This window comes from Oryzias latipes, chromosome 6, assembly GCF_053564925.1.
Source record: "Oryzias latipes strain Hd-rR chromosome 6, Olatipes_Hd-rR_3.1".
NCBI lineage: Eukaryota > Metazoa > Chordata > Actinopteri > Beloniformes > Adrianichthyidae > Oryzias > Oryzias latipes.
The window spans coordinates 6,065,161-6,083,443 of NC_136242.1; the positions used below are offsets into that span (position 1 = coordinate 6,065,161).

The following is an 18,283-nucleotide window of genomic DNA, read 5'->3' on the forward strand; positions in this document are numbered from 1 at the left end:
ATAAATACTCAGAAATGATGAAGTGACCACAAACATATCAGCAGATGAGTGCAGGTCACCCAACTCCAACAACTTCAATTCTCAGCACACACACACACACACAAAATGACACCAATAAATCTGTAGATTTGAGTCATTATATCATGTCAAACTGGAGGCCTGCATAATAATATCTGATTACTACTAGAGCTGACCAATGCGCTGAAGATCTCCTGAGCTCAGAGCCTCACAGCGAAGAACTTGTTTCTAAAATGAGACACCAAGTCGATCAGATAAGGGAGCTTCCAGCAGAGCAGAGATCTGAGCTTCAATGCACGTTTCCCAGAGACAAACTCAGCTTTATAACAAACTTCATGTGGACCTTTTTCTTTCTTTCTGACACAAACTCTTCAGTTTTTCATGCCTGTTACTGTCTAGTGGGAGTTTTTATCTGAAAGTACAAAGGAAAGCTCTGGCTTCATTTCATGACTCATGATGTCTATTGCTTGGCTAGCTTTGGTCATTTCAGGATGAAATCACGACACAACGCCAAGCCAAAGTTCTTAAACATTGATTCCGTCCAACTTTAACTAGTTCAATTGTTTTAAAATGCAGCGCTGTGTTTGAGCTCGGCACGCCTGGATTATTAGGTATGAATGATGTCAGGATAAAGAAGCTACAGCTGTTGGTTGATAACTAATGTTGGCAGGATAACATGAAAGACAACATCCAGATTAAGCATTGTATGTTCTATGCAGTCAGTGTTGAGGACATTAGAATGTTGAGGACATTTCTGTGTTGCAGCAACAGTGAGAGAGTGGAAAAGTTAGCATAACTATAACATGAAGGAAAAAAATCAGAGGACAAAGCTTCAGGACCCACCCGTTAGCTGGGTCCAGTGCCAGGGAGCGTGGGTTGTCCAGTGACCGTGGATTATCCAGATCTTTACAGACCAGAACCTGCCGGTACTGGCCGTCCAGGCGGGCCACCTCGATGCGATTAGTGCCAGTGTCTGCCCAGTAGATGTTATGACCCATCCAGTCAACTGCCATGCCTTCTGGGTAGTCAAGTCCAAACTCAATGACGTGTTCAACAGAGCTGCCGTTCATGTACGCCCTGCTGATCGTCTGACAGAGAGAGACAGAAGATAATCTTGGAAACCTTTCTGCTCATCACCACCATCAGTCATTTACTCGCCTGACCCACCTTGGCCTGTATGTCTGTCCAATATATTCTCTTTTCAGAGACATCGAAATCAAGAGCGGAGGCCTCCTTGATTCCTGTCAGAGGAATGGCCACATCATTGCTGTTTGTTCCCAAAGAAATGCTCCTGATGCTGTCCCTAAGACAAAAATGGACAACAAAAGCATCTTACAATCCCTGCTGGTCTGACAGTCAAGTGAATATAGTCTTTTGTGACATTAAAAAACAAAAATGAAGCAAAGGGCTTCTCTTTTGAGGAACCATCTCCCAGCGTCAGTTCAGTGGACAGACATCATGTCTGTGTTTATGGCTAAACTTTAAACTTTCTTTTTTGATGAAGTTTATAATTGAGGATAGAAAAGACAAAAAATGTCAGAAATATGTATTGTATAGGGATGTTAAATCAGTTGTAGGTCTCAGCTGATGTAACTGGTGGTCTTTATGAAACAAGGCCTAGAAATGAGACAGAGAAGAGCCCTCCTATGGGATAAAGCCTCTGTGTTGATGAACATTAATGAACTGATAAGGTAAAACAGCTGCCGCAATGGAAAAGGAGCTGCTGCACAATTCCATCTGTTTCCTGAACACTTCCAACAGCCACACGGATGGAAGCTCCACACGTTCATGCAGGCTATGTCTGCTATCCTTTATGCTATCTGAAGGTTTCATTCAAACAAAAACATCCATCTGGATTGCTGTAGCTTCACCTCAAATGTGTTCCTAAAAACATATGTGTATCTGTAAGAGGCCAAAACCTGTTTGTCTTCTCTGCTGACGTCTGAAGTCCTGATGAAACAAAGATCCTTTCGTGTTTGTCTATTACCTTCTGCTTAAAATGGGATTTATAGACAAATGAGGATTAATACACGTTTGTTACCACAGTTCCTGCAGATAAAGCCCACATTATCACCTTCCACTGCCATGCTTAGCACTTTACTCCAGAGTTTTGCCTCCAACTCTTGGAATTATCCAAACTCTTCAACTAAAATTAAAGTAGTTCCAGCAGAATGCGATGCGGAGAAAAGAAGCTTTGCAACACTTTTTGATCCAGCTGGTTTGCCCTGAGGCACATCAGCACTAAGCCGCTTTTCTCCCCATCAGAATCTGTTGGAATAGCGTTCATTGTGTAAAAGGTTGAAAAGTTACGGTAGATGAAAGAATAAAATAAAGACCAAATAACAAAATGTTTCAAACAAAAGTTTTTTTTGGTGTTCAAGGGTTAACAGGTGTTTGGTTTTGCTGCGGGCCGACAGCAACAGAAACTCCTAAACTCTGCGGTGGTTAACAATTGTTGGCATTGACGGTTCATATACATTTCTGAGAGAAACTGAAGGAAGGATCATTTTTCTGTGTTGTGACTTTAGGAGAGCTGTTTGAAAGAACCCAAACGCCGGTTATCCTCAACACTCAATGCATGTTCAGAAGAGTGGAGGAGTATTTTGTTTGGTAGGTACCTGTTGGTGAACAGCAAGAAGGCCTCCGGTACCACGCAGGTCTGAAGGTCTGGGAGGAGCTCCATCCCCATTGGACAGGCACAGCTAACTGCCCGCCGCCGCCAGAAACACAGGTGGCTGCAGCCGCCGTTTTCCACCGCACAGCCGTTTGTACCTGGACACGGGTCGTTACTTTTCCCTGTTGAATACTTTTTCACATTTATCTGTATAAAAATAAGCGTTACCGTGGGTTTCTGTCACTTTGGTCGCCTTCAGCCCCATTAGGTCTGGCAGCTGGTCAATGATGATTTCTCTCACAGCTGTCACTTTGTGAACCCTCTCAATGCTTCGTCTCTGCCAGTCAGTCCAATAGATGTAATCACCCAGGAGAGTGAAACCAAAGATATGAGGCAGCTTGTCCTCCAGCAGAGTCTTTCTGCCCGTGCCATCCACATTGATCACCTGAGACAAACAGGAGGACATGGAGACAGCATGAAGTAACCAACCTTTTAGAGCTTTTGTGGGCAGATTTTAGTGATATCATCACATCATTGATAAACCAGACTGTTGAGCAAAGAAGAAAAACCAAAAATGGACACTTGAGAATGAAATAAGGAAGCATGTTATTTGGTTTCAACAACTGAACATCTCAGATCAATCCTGACTTGCAGCTTTGGAGTTGCATTAAAGACATTTCGTTGATTCATGAAGAACACTAAGTACTTGGGGAGTTGGGGCGGAGTTCATTCAGGTTTATATCAAACCAAACTTTATCCATTTTTAACATGCAAATACTTCAATGTTTCAATGCCAGCCCAGACCAGCTGAGCTATTCTTCCAGGATACAAGAGGAGAAAAACTGAACAGGAGAACATTATGTGTGTGTGGAAATAAATCCACAGAAAGCGGCTCAAAGCAAAATCTAATTTTTACCAAACTGTACGTATCTTACATCTGCTTATCACCCCATTGAAACATTTGGAATCATGGTTCATTTCATTTTGTCAAGGAGGTAGAGGAGGAAACAATGTGGTTAAACTAGCTGGCAGCTCACAGAAAGCTGCATCCAGGTACTCTGAACGAAAGCTGAGTGAAAGGAAAAAATGTGGGAGAAAAAGGTGCAACAGCAACAGGGATACCTCCAGCTTTGGGAGGATTGTTGTTCATTCAAGAAATGGTGACAGATACTGGAGTCAGGGGGTCAAGAGCCACACGTACAGAGGTCACGGACTACAGATGTCACGTTCCTCATGTCAAGCCACTCCTGATCTACAAACAGCTTCAGAAATGTCAGAAATGCTAAGGAGAAAAGGAAACAACCTGTTGATGATGTGGTTTCCAAGTCTTTTCTCCAGATAAAATGGCATTTGGACATCAGGCTTCCAGAAAGGTAGAGTGGAAAGGTACCTAACCCACAAGTGAAGTTTTCCCAGTCAGTGATGGTTTGGTTTGGTTTGGTTTGGTGTCATCTCCTGGTGTTGGCTCACTGTGTTTTCTGAAGTCTAAGGTCAATGCAGACATCTACTAACAAACCATAGAACCCTCCAGGTTGCCCTCAGCTGATAGGCTGAACAGAAATGACCACAGTGCCTGACGTATGTGCTGAAAAATAATGCTGTTTGATTTGTCTAGAGTAATGTTCACATTTTTTAGACACTAAACTTTAGGTTGTCATGTTCTATAGGCCATAATCATCAAGACTATGGGATATAAAGGATAGCAATGTTTCCACCTACAAGTCATGATGCTATATAATTCTATATAATAAAGATGACTGACATGACAGCTTTGAATTTTCATTTGTTGCTTCTTTTATTTATGGAAGGGATTTTTCCTTCCTTAGGATTTTAGGTAGAAAAAAAATCCATCTATCCATCCACTTAACTGGCTGCATCCCTTTTGGGGTCATGGGGCGGCCAGAGCCTAACCTAATGGGGCGAAGGCGCGGTTTTGTCCTGGGCAGGTCACCAGCTTGTCACAGGGCCATACAATCACACACACTCAAGGTGACACCTACGGACAAATTGGAGTAGTCAATCAACCTATGAAGCATGTTTATGGATGGTGGGGAAGCCAGAGTGCCTGGAGGAAACCCACGCATGCACGGGGAGAACGTGCAAACTCCACACAGAAAGGTCCTAGCCAGGATTTGAACCAGGACCTCCTTGCTGTGAGGCAAAAACGCTAACCACAAAAAAGTTTTATGAACTTAAAATAAATGTACAAAACTAGACTAACTAAATGCCCTGCATGTCTATGGATCATAACAGTGTCAGTTCTAGCGTGTGTGCATGTGAGTGTGCACGTCTCCAAAACCGAAACTGAGACCTATAATTGAGAAAGCTGCCTCTGGCTTGTCCTCCCCCTTATTGCTGGAACTAATACTGGACTAGCATTGACTAAAATAGGTGTACTTACTTTTAGACACACAACAGTAATGGGCACGAGAGCGCAGGGTTGTGCGTGGCTTGCTGCCATCCCAGAGGGACTTCTGCACACGCAGACATCATCAGCGAGAGCACAGAAAACAACGTGGTGAACTTTAGACCCGACCACCATAAAACAAGAAAATCGATCAGATCCACGCGATGATAACACGACACACCAAAGGCATCAGAGGTTCCCCCTGCTCATGAATGCAGCCTGTGCACAACTGGCTAAGATAGATGGCAGCATTGGTTTGCTTTCATGTGATGAGGACAGAATAGAGGGGTAATGTGCAGGAACCGTGTGGACAGCTGGAGGTTCGACAGCAAACCGGCCCACTGCTGAAGGCTTTGCTTTTTTAACAGCAGCTTACTTTTGCCAGCAACAACAGCTAAAGCGGGCAAACGCGAAGAAACCAGGGAAAGACATAACATGAGAAGGGATGAATGCCAAGGGAAAGAAAACACGTTGTTCTTAATCTCCTAAACTTTGCAGCACAGTTAGATTTCCATTTGTTCTTATTGTTTCACTAAATACGGAGCGAGAGGGGGAACAAATTGAACCACTAAAATAATATCAGTCTATCCATTCACTCACCCAATCTTCCAGCCTTCCACCCATACATCAATGGAACCATCCATCCATAGCTTCATTTCCAGGCCGTCTTAACCACAGCAGCTATAGTCTTCATCAGTGCTGCTGCTGTGCTCTTGGTCAGTCTCAAACACCACTCTTTCCCCTAGTGAACACACTGAGGACGCTAAAAGCCGTCCACCTGCCGATGACACTCATTTCACCCTTTCATTTATCATTTCACCTTTTTCCACCTAATCATGTCATGTGTTGTAAAAAATGACACAAAACGTCTCCATATTTGGCCTGTTTTAATCTGGACATTGTTTATTTTAACAATGAGACTTTCAAAAGTCTCTGTCATGACTTTATTCCAATCCTCTTATTGAGGCTTGTGGGGACTTTTCCAATTCCTTAGAATAAGTCTTGGAGCCACCACAAGTCCAAACAGTTCTCCGAGGAATCCAGGGGGTCTAGCAGACTGATCCGAGCTGCTGGTTTAACCACAGTTGCCTCAAACTGCTCCAGGGGGAGCTGGAAGAACCAAGGACTCTAAAGCGACTAGGTCCTGTAAGAACGAGAACGAAGAGATGGGATTCTGAAGTGGACCAATCCAAACCCTCCCTCTGTTTGGCTGCACTCAGAAACCTGTCCATCAAAGTTCAAAGCAGAGCAATCCTGGGGGAGTCCATCTCTCACTTACAAGTCTGACTTACAGCTGGCGGTGTCAATCCAGCTCTTGTTGTGTTTGTATGGGAATGTAATGGTCAGGCCATGTATCCCAGACTCCCACATGACATGCTCTACGTTTCCGAGATGCGCTCACAATCAAAAAGAGATTTCCATTTCAAATACATTGTGACAGTAGGTCATGTTTATCCATTTGAATATCTTTTCAAAGAGTGAGGTGGAGCTTGGCAAAATATAAAGCGTTCACTTTGATCAGCCTGCAGTCAGAGTTTCCTGACCCTTCAACAAAAAAATCCACTCATTTATCACTGGGACAAAATTGGACATGGCTATCAGAGTGAAAGAAGGACAGAGAGACTCCCCTTCTCTCCCCGTTCCTCCTCCTGCACCCAGTCTTTCTCCTTGCCAGCTTTTTCAAGAAGTATTGAGCACAGGAGCGTGATTTTTCTTTTGCCCCGTCTGTTTCCATTTAGAGGGTGAGCATGCTTCATTTAATGATGGACATGGAGTGGGGGAGAGACAAAAAGACAGAAAGAAAGCCAACAGAAAAGCAACAAAGGTCTCATCAGACACGCAGGGAGGAGTCAAACCGTCCCAGGACAGTTCACATACGCTCACAAATGGATATTCTCAGATAAGACATAATGAAGCATGCCGGCTGGGATGAACAGCCAAGAAAACAGAAGGATCCCACAGAGACACATGCAGGGCCCAAAACCCAGCAGCGATCAGGAATTCAGCAAAAACTCCACACTCATGAAAGAAAACACCAACATCTGCTTCGTATTTCTGCTCACTAAGGCACCTGATAAACTGCAATATGTCCGGATTTGGGAGGTTTACAAAGCAAACCTGAAATATAAAAAAAAAAGTTTCATGCAAACTGGCATGCTCCAACACTACAAAATCTATTGCCAACAGAAGCGAATGGCAGACCACATCACACCGCATCAGCAGAAGCCTAAAGGCTACAACACATCCAATACATGAATACAGTTTCAGCTCCTAATCTCTGCACAGCGTCACAATGATCCAACATAAAGGGGAATCTGCCAGAATCCTCACAACTCCCCCCACGGATGGCGGTCAGCTGTTTCCACTGGCAGCCGTGAACGCTCCCACAGTGGAGAATCAGAAACCCAATGTAAGCCACGCAAGCCGTTGATAACAGGCTGGGGTCAGTTTTGAGGATGAACTGGGGGGTTTTCCTCATTGAAGCCTTTTCCTTTGTCTGCTCTTTCTAACCCATGGATGCACATGTCGCTGTTACAGTAGCTAACTTCTATCTATCTTGGCTTACAACAGATGTACCAGTGATTTTATTAATAATAATAATAATAAACTTTATTTGTATAGCACCTTTCAACGTAGAAAATCACAAAGTGCTTCACAGTAAAACACGGAAGAACACGGTAAAACACAGTGAAACACAGAATACAGGGAGAATTATGAAAAAGCTATTTTAAAAAGATGTTTTTAGCTGCTTTTTAAAAGAAAACACTGAGTCTGCAGATCTGAGGCTGAGAGGAAGGGAGTTCCAGAGGGATGGAGCCACTGCTGCAAAGACTCTGTCACCTTTAGTCTTTAACCAGGTTCTCTGAACAACCAGCAGACCCTGGTCACATGACCTCAGGGACCTGCTGGGAGTGGACGGCTGCACAAAGTCTTTTATGTAGACCGGTGCCTGGTTATTAAGAGCTCTGGATGTTAAAACCAGGATTTTAAAATGCACTCGGTAGCGGATGGGGAGCCAGTGCAACTGGAACGGGGTGACGTGTGAAAACTTGGATGAATTGGTTAAAAGCCTTGCAGCAGCGTTCTGGACAACCTGGAGCCGTTCTAGAGATTTTTTGCTCAAGCATGTGAAGATGGAGTAGCAGTAATCAAGACGAGATGACATAAAAGCGGGGATGAGCATCTCCATCTCAGAACGCCACACAAGTTTTCATTTGTTGCTTCTTCTTAGGACTTAGTTTGGCAATGTTTTTAAGATGATAAAAACAAGAGCAAAAGAGTGACCCATCATGAGAGTCAAGGGATAAAACCGGGTATAGAGTCACCCCGAGGTTCCTGACAGAGAGCTTGATAGAGGAAGCAAGAGGACTGAACCACTGGAATATCTGGGGGAGGAAACTGTCAGGACCACAGACTAGAACCTCAGTTTTGGCTTCATTTAGTTGGAGAAAATTATCATTCATCCAACTCTTGACTGAATCCAGACACCTGCGTAAGATCTGGATTTTAAAAACATCCTGCGGTTTAAAAGACACATAAAGCAGAATATCATCAGCATAAAAATGATAAGAAATGTATTAGTATTTTGTATTGGTTTGTGTTTACATGTTCTCCTCCGTATTTTCCGATTTTTCTACTGATAGACGTTTCTTTTTTGTCTTATTATGGTTGTTTCAATGTTTTTGGGTTTGTTTGTTTTCATTCTTCTCAGACACCAAGCACTTCCTGCAGACTGGTTTGCTCTCCACTACTTTTTCAATATAGTAGTTCACGACAAAACCTTCAGTCCATTTCATCAGTCTGGCTGGAATTATCTGGACTGATGTTTCCTCTATTCTCAGATGCTCCTTGATAGAATTTCTGTTGGCTACTTATATCTAGCTGAAATGAAAATGATGAAATGATGTATAAAAATTCCAATACCATATTTCTTGAGTAAAGTTCACATTTTTTTCATACTTTGGCCAGGGGTGCGACTTATATTTGATGTTTTTCAAAATGAATATTGGCTCATATATTAGTTTTATTTTATTTATTTTCCCACCAACAACTGGTTGCCCTTTAGCCCTTTAGACCAGGGGTGGGCAATTTCAGGCCTTGAGGGCCTGAAAGTGAGTATGTAACTCACTTATGAGTGTAAGTGAGTTACAGAGACATGGAAATACCGCTGAAAGCGTCGTAATTCAGACACAGCTCCAGCATATTGATGGTAAAGATTGCAGTTAAAAAAAGACTGAATGATGTTGTGATTACCGATGCTTTTGTAGAGCTTTTCAAACAAAGAAACCTGAGCTGTAACCCATGTGTTAGATATGAGATGAACAGTCAATGCCTCCATGTAGCCATGAGGCTAAAACCTTGACGGTAGCTCCTCCCACACTTGAGAGAAGTATCTAGTTTATAAACACATTTCTTGATTAGCCTGGAGCATCAGATTTGACCTGCGTCTGCAGAGGCAGTGGATGCCAGTTTGACGCCTGAATGGCGTTTGGTGTGAACGCAGCATTACGGAGCATTACGGCGGCCTGGTGGATTCATTCAGAAGCGTCGCACTTTTCTCCTGACTTATACTCTGGAGCGACTTCTATATGTTTTTTTTCTTCTTTATTGTGCGGTTTTTGGCTCCTGCACCTTAAACACTGGTGTGACTTCTACTCTGGAAAATGTGAGTCAACAATTCAAACATTTTAACAGGAATTCCAGTTCCTCCCATCGTCAAGAGGGAGAATGCATTTTTTCCATCCTCTGAGGATCGTGGAGATATTGATTTTGAATTGCCCAGGGTACCACAAGATTCATGGACACGTTGAGGATGTGGTGCTTCACAGAAACTACTGTCCTTTATTCATGCGTTTCATTTCTGAAGTCATTGTTCTGTCAAACGTGAACTTGTGCTTTACAGGTGATAAAGCTGAGCCCACTACATTTCCAGGCATTACTGAGATTTTGAGATCTGCTGTTCCCAAAAGCAAACAAATTTCCCGTCGTCAGGGTTACACCTCACAACAGACAGAAATGTGTTCTCACAACCAGCAGGGAGATACAACAGTAAAACCCTTTCTGACAGCTGATTCTTTTTTGCAAAAAAAACAGAAAAAGGTTGCGAGAAAATCTTTCATAAAGACAGTTTAGAGTGATTGCAGAATACTACCACTAGTGCGGCGGCGCCATTTTTTTTTTAAACTAAACAACTCAGTTCAGTTGGATGAATTCCACCAAAAACACCTCCATGCTCCCATTCCACTCACACAACCCTGAGCATATGGATGAACAGTGTGTAGATGAATAGCGTTACGCATTCAATCTGCATGACAACAAAGCAGTGGTTTCACATGTGTGTTAACGCAAAGAAAGCAACACATCAGTCAAAGGGCTCTCCTACACACACACTCCTTTTAAAGGAAGGCAAAGCCTGAGCGGTAACTTCAGATGGCTTTCTCCTCCACAGAGGAGGAGGAGGAGTCACATTTCTTTAAAAAGACACCAGGGAGGGGGGAGGGGGGGCAGTGAGGTTCCAGCATTCCTCCACAGTCTTTTATCATTCTGGCCTCTTTCAGGGAGGAATCCAGAGCGCTGTTCAGTTTTCAGGAGACACCTAAATCACGCAATGCAGGATTTTTCCAACCCATCATCGCGCCAAAAAAGGTTAACGTCCTGGAAACGAGATAAGTCAGAACCGTCCACAGCCCAGCCTGGCTTCACCCAGCCTTCCTCACCTTTACCCAAGTCTTCAGACGATACTGCGCTTTTGTCTGAAAAGTCCTGAGTGTGGGAGTACAAACCAAACACACCCAAACACAAACAGGGTCACACAAAGAAAAACACACAAAAACACAAACTCAAAGAAACACACGAGGAAATGTGTTGTGACACACAAAAACCCTCACAGCCACAGGAGTATCAGGCTTTCTGTACCGTACCGGAGTACGTTTGCCTTCAGTCTGCAGGGTGTTGCTGCTTTGCATGTGTGGCACGGTTGTGTGCTCGGACACAAGGCCGGCTGCAGAGCACGCTTTACTTTGATTGGGTCAAACTCCCCCACATGCCTAAAAGTGGCAAGTCAAGCCAAACTGTTGTTGGTGTGTATATGTGAGAACCAAGTTATGCAATTTACTGATGACACTCTTATGTTCCGACTCTGTATTATCGACTGCCCCCCCCGCCCCCTCAATCTCCCCCATCTTAACCCCCTATAATCATCTCTAACATCCCACTTTCTCTCTCCCCATCCTTTCCTTTTCCGTCCGGTCCAACTAGGAAAAACATATAAATATAATTATTATAAATAAAGCTTAGCCTCAAAGACAAAAGGGGTTTATACAAATATACTCTGTCTTGCTGCTTCAGACAAAAGAATTTCCCCATCGTGGGATAAATAAAAGTCTTATCTTATCTTAAGATTCATAAACAGTAAAATCTGTCCAACACAAGAGGCCTTCAGCTCTGCTCAGCTGTTGGACAGGACAAGTTAAAAACATTTAAATGAAGGTTTCAGATGAACAGGGCACAGTCTGGATCTGCTCTGTTCACTAAACATGCCGAGGCGCAATCGTCTAAAGTTATGACGCCCATTAAATAACACCCTCAAAATGTCTCTGTGTACAACACAGTCCAAGATGCCAGCAAAATTCTGCTTTACAACACAGAGTGGAATTCAAAACACCCTGCATTTTTCAACACACCTGTGCCATAAGCGTAAATCCTGCCACCTACTGTAGGAGGGAAGAAAAGAATCCGCTCTGTGCCAAAGGTTGTTTCCAAAGAATGTTAGAGCTGAACAGGAAGACGTTTGGCGAGGAGAACAACCGCCCTCCAATGCAGATAGGTACAGAGTAACAGGTAAGCGTAGACCCCAGAAAAACCTCTAGCACTTTATCAGTCATCTTTAATGGAACTAGCAGAGCCAATACAATTAAGATTTAAGAAACAGTCAAACCAACTCAGGAGCAAAGACTCAAACATTCAGACTCAATTTGGTTTTCCTAAGTTGCCTTGAAACCACATCTCTGTCACTGGTATAAAACTCTTCCAGTCACCATTCAGCTTCATGGGTGTGTGCATTTGAAACACTAAACAAAACCCAATTCCACACCCAGGAGAGAAAGACATTTCTTTTCCCCCAACAGCAATTTCTTTTCTTCAGGATAAAAACAAGCCTAAATTATGGGAGAAGCCCTTTGAGGTGGGTCCTTTCAACCTGACAGAGGGTGGGAGGAAGGGAGAGCAGACAGCCACCGCTTTCAATTGGTGAGCATTCAGCCAGAAAGCTCAGGCATTCACTGTTTTGTTGAACTCTCATCCCAGCCCTTCTATGCAGCCATGAAAATATGCTAACACAGGCCAGTGTTCATGAGACATGGTGGCTCAGCTGCAGGCGTGCCACAGCCATCCTGGAGCTCTGACGACGACGGCCAGATCAGAGGAAAGAGCCGCTGGGAGTAAACAGAGAGGGCAGATGAAGGAGGGCATGAAGGGGTGGAAGTGTCAGATTCTGACAGGGCCAAGGCAGGTGGAGAACTGCTAAAATGACCCTCAGTGTTTGGGGGGAGTACCTGTGGCCCCACCCTAAGTTAGTGTGCTGAGGTCGTCCAAGTTTCTCACACAAATCCAATTTGGCAGGTTTTTATGGAAGCATTCCTGTCTCATAGTTACAAATAAAAGTCAATACCAGAAATGCTTTTTCATTTTCTTCTTCAACATCGCTCATTCTGTCACTTAATTCAAACCATAATGAAAATGGTATTTGACATTTCATTTTCATAAAGTTCTCTGGTAAATGTGTAGCAAAATTAAATTAGAAATGTCTAATTTGACAATTAAAATGGATTAACAGAAATGCTTTGTCATTTGTATAATGTAACTGCATGAAATGACTCAAAACTACATTTAAAAATCAATTCTCCAAAATGCTTTTTCATTTTCTACTTCAACACTGCTCATTCTGTGACAGAATCAAAGCAAAATGCAAAGAGGGTTTGCATTTTAGTGTTTTCATCCACATTCACATAAACCGCTCAATAGATTTCTATTCCTATGACCTATACCATTATAAAATGGTTTCAAAATGAGATAAATCAAAAATTGTATTGGAAGATACCATTCTGATTGAGACACGGTAGATTTATTTTACTATAACATAAAAACAACCAAGTCCATCACAGCAGACAACACACATGATGACATCATCAAGAACAGATCAGTCCATCATTCCAGTCTAATGTGTGGAAAGACTTTGAATAAAGTCATGTGATCATCCAGATGGATGGATGGATGGATGGATGGATGGATGGATAGATGGATAGATGGATGGATGGACGGTCGGATGGATGGATATATGGATGGATGGTTGGATGTTGGATGGATGGATGGATGTTGGATGGATGGATGGATGGATGTTGGATGGATGGATGGATGGATGTTGGATGGATGGATGTTGGATGGATGGATGGATGGATGGATGTTAGATGGATGGATGGATGTTAGATGGATGGATAGATGGATGGATGGATGTTGGATGGATGGATGTTGGATGGATGGATGGATGTTGGATGGATGGATGTTGGATGGATGGATGTTGGATGGATGGATGTTGGATGGATGGATGTCGGATGGATGGATTGATGGATGGAAGGATGTTGGATGGATGGATGGATGGACGGATGGATGGATGGAAGGATGTTGGATGGATGGATGGATGGACGGATGGATGGATGGAAGAATGTTCGATGGATGGATGGATGGATGGATGGATGGATGGATGGATGGATGGATGGATGGATGGATGGATGGATGGATGGATGGATGGATGGATGGATGGATGGATGGATGGATGGATGGATGGATGGATGGATGGATGGATGGATGAGGGAGGGAGGGAGGGAGGGAGGGATGGATATATGGATGGATGGATGGATGGATGGATGGATGGATGGATGTTGGATGGATGGATGGATGTTGGATGGATGGATGTTGGATGGATGGATGGATGGATGGATGGATGGATATATGGATGGATGGATGGAAGGATGTTGGATGGATGGATGGATGTTGGATGGATGGATGGATGTTGGATGAAAGGATCTTGGATGGATGTTGGATGGATGGATGGATGGATGGATGGATGGATGGATGGATGTTGGATGGATGGAAGGATGTTGGATGGATGGATGGATGTTGGATGGATGGATGGATGTATGGATGGATATATGGATGGATGTTGGATGGATGGATGGAAGGATGTTGGATGGATGGATGGATGGATGGATGGATGGATATATGGATGGATGTTGGATGGATGTTGGATGGATGGAAGGATGTTGGATGGATGGATGGATGTATGGATGGATATATGGATGGATGTTGGATGGATGGATGGAAGGATGTTGGATGGATGGATGGATGGATGGATATATGGATGGATGTTGGATGGATGTTGGATGGATGGAAGGATGTTGGATGGATGGATGGATGGATGGATATATGGATGGATGGATGGATGGAAGGATGTTGGATGGATGGATGGATGTTGGATGGATGGATGGATGTTGGATGAAAGGATCTTGGATGGATGTTGGATGGATGGATGGATGGATGGATGGATGTTGGATGGATGGAAGGATGTTGGATGGATGGATGGATGGATGGATGTATGGATATATGGATGGATGGATGGAAGGATGTTGGATGGATGGATGGATGTATGGATGGATATATGGATGGATGTTGGATGGATGGATGGAAGGATGTTGGATGGATGGATGGATGGATGGATGGATGGATATATGGATGGATGGATGGATGTTGGATGAAAGGATCTTGGATGGATGTTGGATGGATGTTGGATGGATGGATGGATGTTGGATGAAAGGATTTTGGATGGATGTTGGATGGATGGAAGGATGTTGGATGGATGGATGGATGTTGGATGGATGGATGGATGGATGGATGGATGGATGGATGGATGTTGGATGGATGGATGGATGTTGGATGAAAGGATCTTGGATGGATGTTGGATGGATGGATGGATGGATGGATGGATGGATGTTGGATGGATGGAAGGATGTTGGATGGATGGAAGGATGTTGGATGGATGGATGGATGTATGGATGGATATATGGATGGATGTTGGATGGATGGATGGAAGGATGTTGGATGGATGGATGGATGGATATATGGATGGATGTTGGATGGATGTTGGATGGATGGAAGGATGTTGGATGGATGGATGGATGGATGGATGGATGGATGTTGGATGGATGGAAGGATGTTGGATGGATGGATGGATGTATGGATGGATATATGGATGGATGGATGGATGGATGGATGGATGGATGGATATATGGATGGATGGATGGATGGATGTTGGATGGATGGAAGGATGTTGGATGGATGGATGGATGTATGGATGGATATATGGATGGATGTTGGATGGATGGATGGAAGGATGTTGGATGGATGGATGGATGGATGGATATATGGATGGATGTTGGATGGATGTTGGATGGATGGAAGGATGTTGGATGGATGGATGGATGGATGGATATATGGATGGATGGATGGATGGAAGGATGTTGGATGGATGGATGGATGTTGGATGGATGGATGGATGTTGGATGAAAGGATCTTGGATGGATGTTGGATGGATGGATGGATGGATGGATGGATGGATGGATGGATGTTGGATGGATGGAAGGATGTTGGATGGATGGATGGATGGATGGATGTATGGATATATGGATGGATGGATGGAAGGATGTTGGATGGATGGATGGATGTTGGATGGATGGATGGATGTTGGATGAAAGGATTTTGGATGGATGTTGGATGGATGGAAGGATGTTGGATGGATGGATGGATGTTGGATGGATGGATGGATGGATGGATGGATGGATGGATGTTGGATGGATGGATGGATGTTGGATGAAAGGATCTTGGATGGATGTTGGATGGATGGATGGATGGATGGATGGATGGATGTTGGATGGATGGAAGGATGTTGGATGGATGGAAGGATGTTGGATGGATGGATGGATGTATGGATGGATATATGGATGGATGTTGGATGGATGGATGGAAGGATGTTGGATGGATGGATGGATGGATATATGGATGGATGTTGGATGGATGTTGGATGGATGGAAGGATGTTGGATGGATGGATGGATGGATGGATGGATGTTGGATGGATGGAAGGATGTTGGATGGATGGATGGATGTATGGATGGATATATGGATGGATGTTGGATGGATGGATGGAAGGATGTTGGATGGATGGATGGATGGATGGATATATGGATGGATGTTGGATGGATGTTGGATGGATGGAAGGATGTTGGATGGATGGATGGATGGATGGATATATGGATGGATGTTGGATGGATGTTGGATGGATGGAAGGATGTTGGATGGATGGACTGTCAGCGCCAGACTTTAAGGCTGTCAACCCAGCATGGGTCTAAATCTTCCGTATCAGACAGTTTGAGAGTAAAACTCGGTCAACCACCATCACGTCCCTTCTTGAAACTACAAATTTTCTGTGAGTTTCCTCCTGTCAGGCATCTCTGAACCACAAAGCAGCTTTAAACTGTTAATAAAGCCCCCTACCTCTATTTTGTCTGTTTTTGCGTCTCCCCAGTACAGCTTTCCTGTAGCATAGTCCAAAGCTAATCCATTGGGCCAGCCCAGAGAAGTGTTAAGCAGGACCAGCCGGTCTGTTCCATCCAGGTTGGCACGCTCAATTTTGGGACGCTCCCCCCAGTCAGACCAGAACATGTAACTGAAAGCAGACACAGTTTCATTAGAGGCAGTACACTCTGCTGTCCTACAAAGGCAGTATTCACTAAGTCCTAGTCCAACGTGTGTGATTGAGACACTGCCACAGCGTCTTTACAGATGCAGCAGGTTTCTGAAGGTGGAGTGACCGACCCCAACCTTCATGCTGCATCCAAAATATTTACAATCCTTTTTCCTGACCAGTTCTAGGATAGTCAATTTGTGGGAAAATTGGATTTTTTTCAGTGAGCTGGGGTCACTTGAGACAACCGAAAAGTTATTTTAAGAGAAATTGGACTAGAGATGCTGTCATTCCTGCTAAACACTACGTAGTGTTGATCAAGACGGAGAACGTATGAAACTGGTTTTTGATGGTTTATTAAGTTGTTTTATACTAACTGAAAAATAAAAGTTTAGCAAACCTTAACCGTGAAAGATTACTCTAACTTTAAATACTCAGTAGGTTTTGGGCTCTTTCACTTTGTGTTGTAAAATGTATTATTCATCATTTTATGTCATAACACTAATTTTTTTTGGACATACTTAACCAAACGTAAAAAGAAAACAAGCTGACAGAGTGAACGATGCCACTTACCCATTCACAGGATCCAGAACGATGGCTCTGGGTTCATCCAAGTTCTCAGAAATCAGAATTTTCCGAGAGGTCCCATTGAGCCTCGTGACCTGAAAATGACATGGAGCACACATCTGTTCACATTATTGAAACCATTTTATTTTTTTAAGCAATAGTCAGCTGCTGCCTTTGAGTACCAGTGATGACCCACGGAGGACAGAGAGACGGTAAAAAGTCTGACACAGAACTTTGCAGGTGATGCTTTGTCAGCTGGTTGTAAAGTTTACTGCGCGACGTATGATTTGATATCAAATAGTACTGAAAAACAACAGATCTTCGTTTAAAAAGATAGCTATTTTCTATCATTTAAACAACTGTTTACCCTTTAACATCAGAGCTTTAGCTCCATTATTCACACAATGAAACTAACTCCAGTGGATCCTGAAGCAGAGAAAAGCAGCCTTGCAGTGATATGCAAGACTTCACAGTCGTTTACGTACATCTCAGTTCATAACCCTTGTGCTATCCTAGGCACTTTAACATTGGGAGTTGGGTCATCTAGACCCATTAGACAGTGCCCTGAACCTTTTTTCTTCAATGATTTGTGATCTTCACTGGTGTCCATGGATTACATGAAATCTTTCCACCTTTGTCATGGTAGGGAGAACACCTCAATGCAAGGGTGGGGTCATCTGGACCCCATAGGATAGCACAAGGGTTAAAGGGTTAATGTATTGTCGTAAGGTACAGACTCACTCATCACTCATGTGTTTTGTGATCACAACATCACACAAACATGACATTTGCACATGTATTGTTTTATTTTGAAAGTCCTGTATTCTTTTCTATTAATTTGCAGTGAATTCTTTATGCTTGCTTGATTTATTTATTTAAAGTGA

At 43.3% G+C, this 18,283-nt stretch overlaps 1 protein-coding gene across 2 annotated transcripts in view; it reads right to left on the bottom strand.

Moving 5' to 3' along the window:
• lrp5 (low density lipoprotein receptor-related protein 5) overlaps positions 1 to 18,283 on the bottom strand; it is a 55,876-nt gene that overhangs the window by 13,702 nt on the left and 23,891 nt on the right. For both annotated transcript variants that reach the window (XM_078948322.1, XM_023955524.2), the window contains exons 10-15: positions 17,406 to 17,494; positions 16,643 to 16,814; positions 2,861 to 3,077; positions 2,637 to 2,790; positions 1,186 to 1,321; positions 862 to 1,106 (exon numbers count right to left, since the gene is read on the bottom strand). In XM_078948322.1, coding sequence (XP_078804448.1) covers positions 862 to 1,106; positions 1,186 to 1,321; positions 2,637 to 2,790; positions 2,861 to 3,077; positions 16,643 to 16,814; positions 17,406 to 17,494 — 1,013 coding nt within the window. The remainder of the gene's footprint in view (positions 1 to 861; positions 1,107 to 1,185; positions 1,322 to 2,636; positions 2,791 to 2,860; positions 3,078 to 16,642; positions 16,815 to 17,405; positions 17,495 to 18,283) is intronic.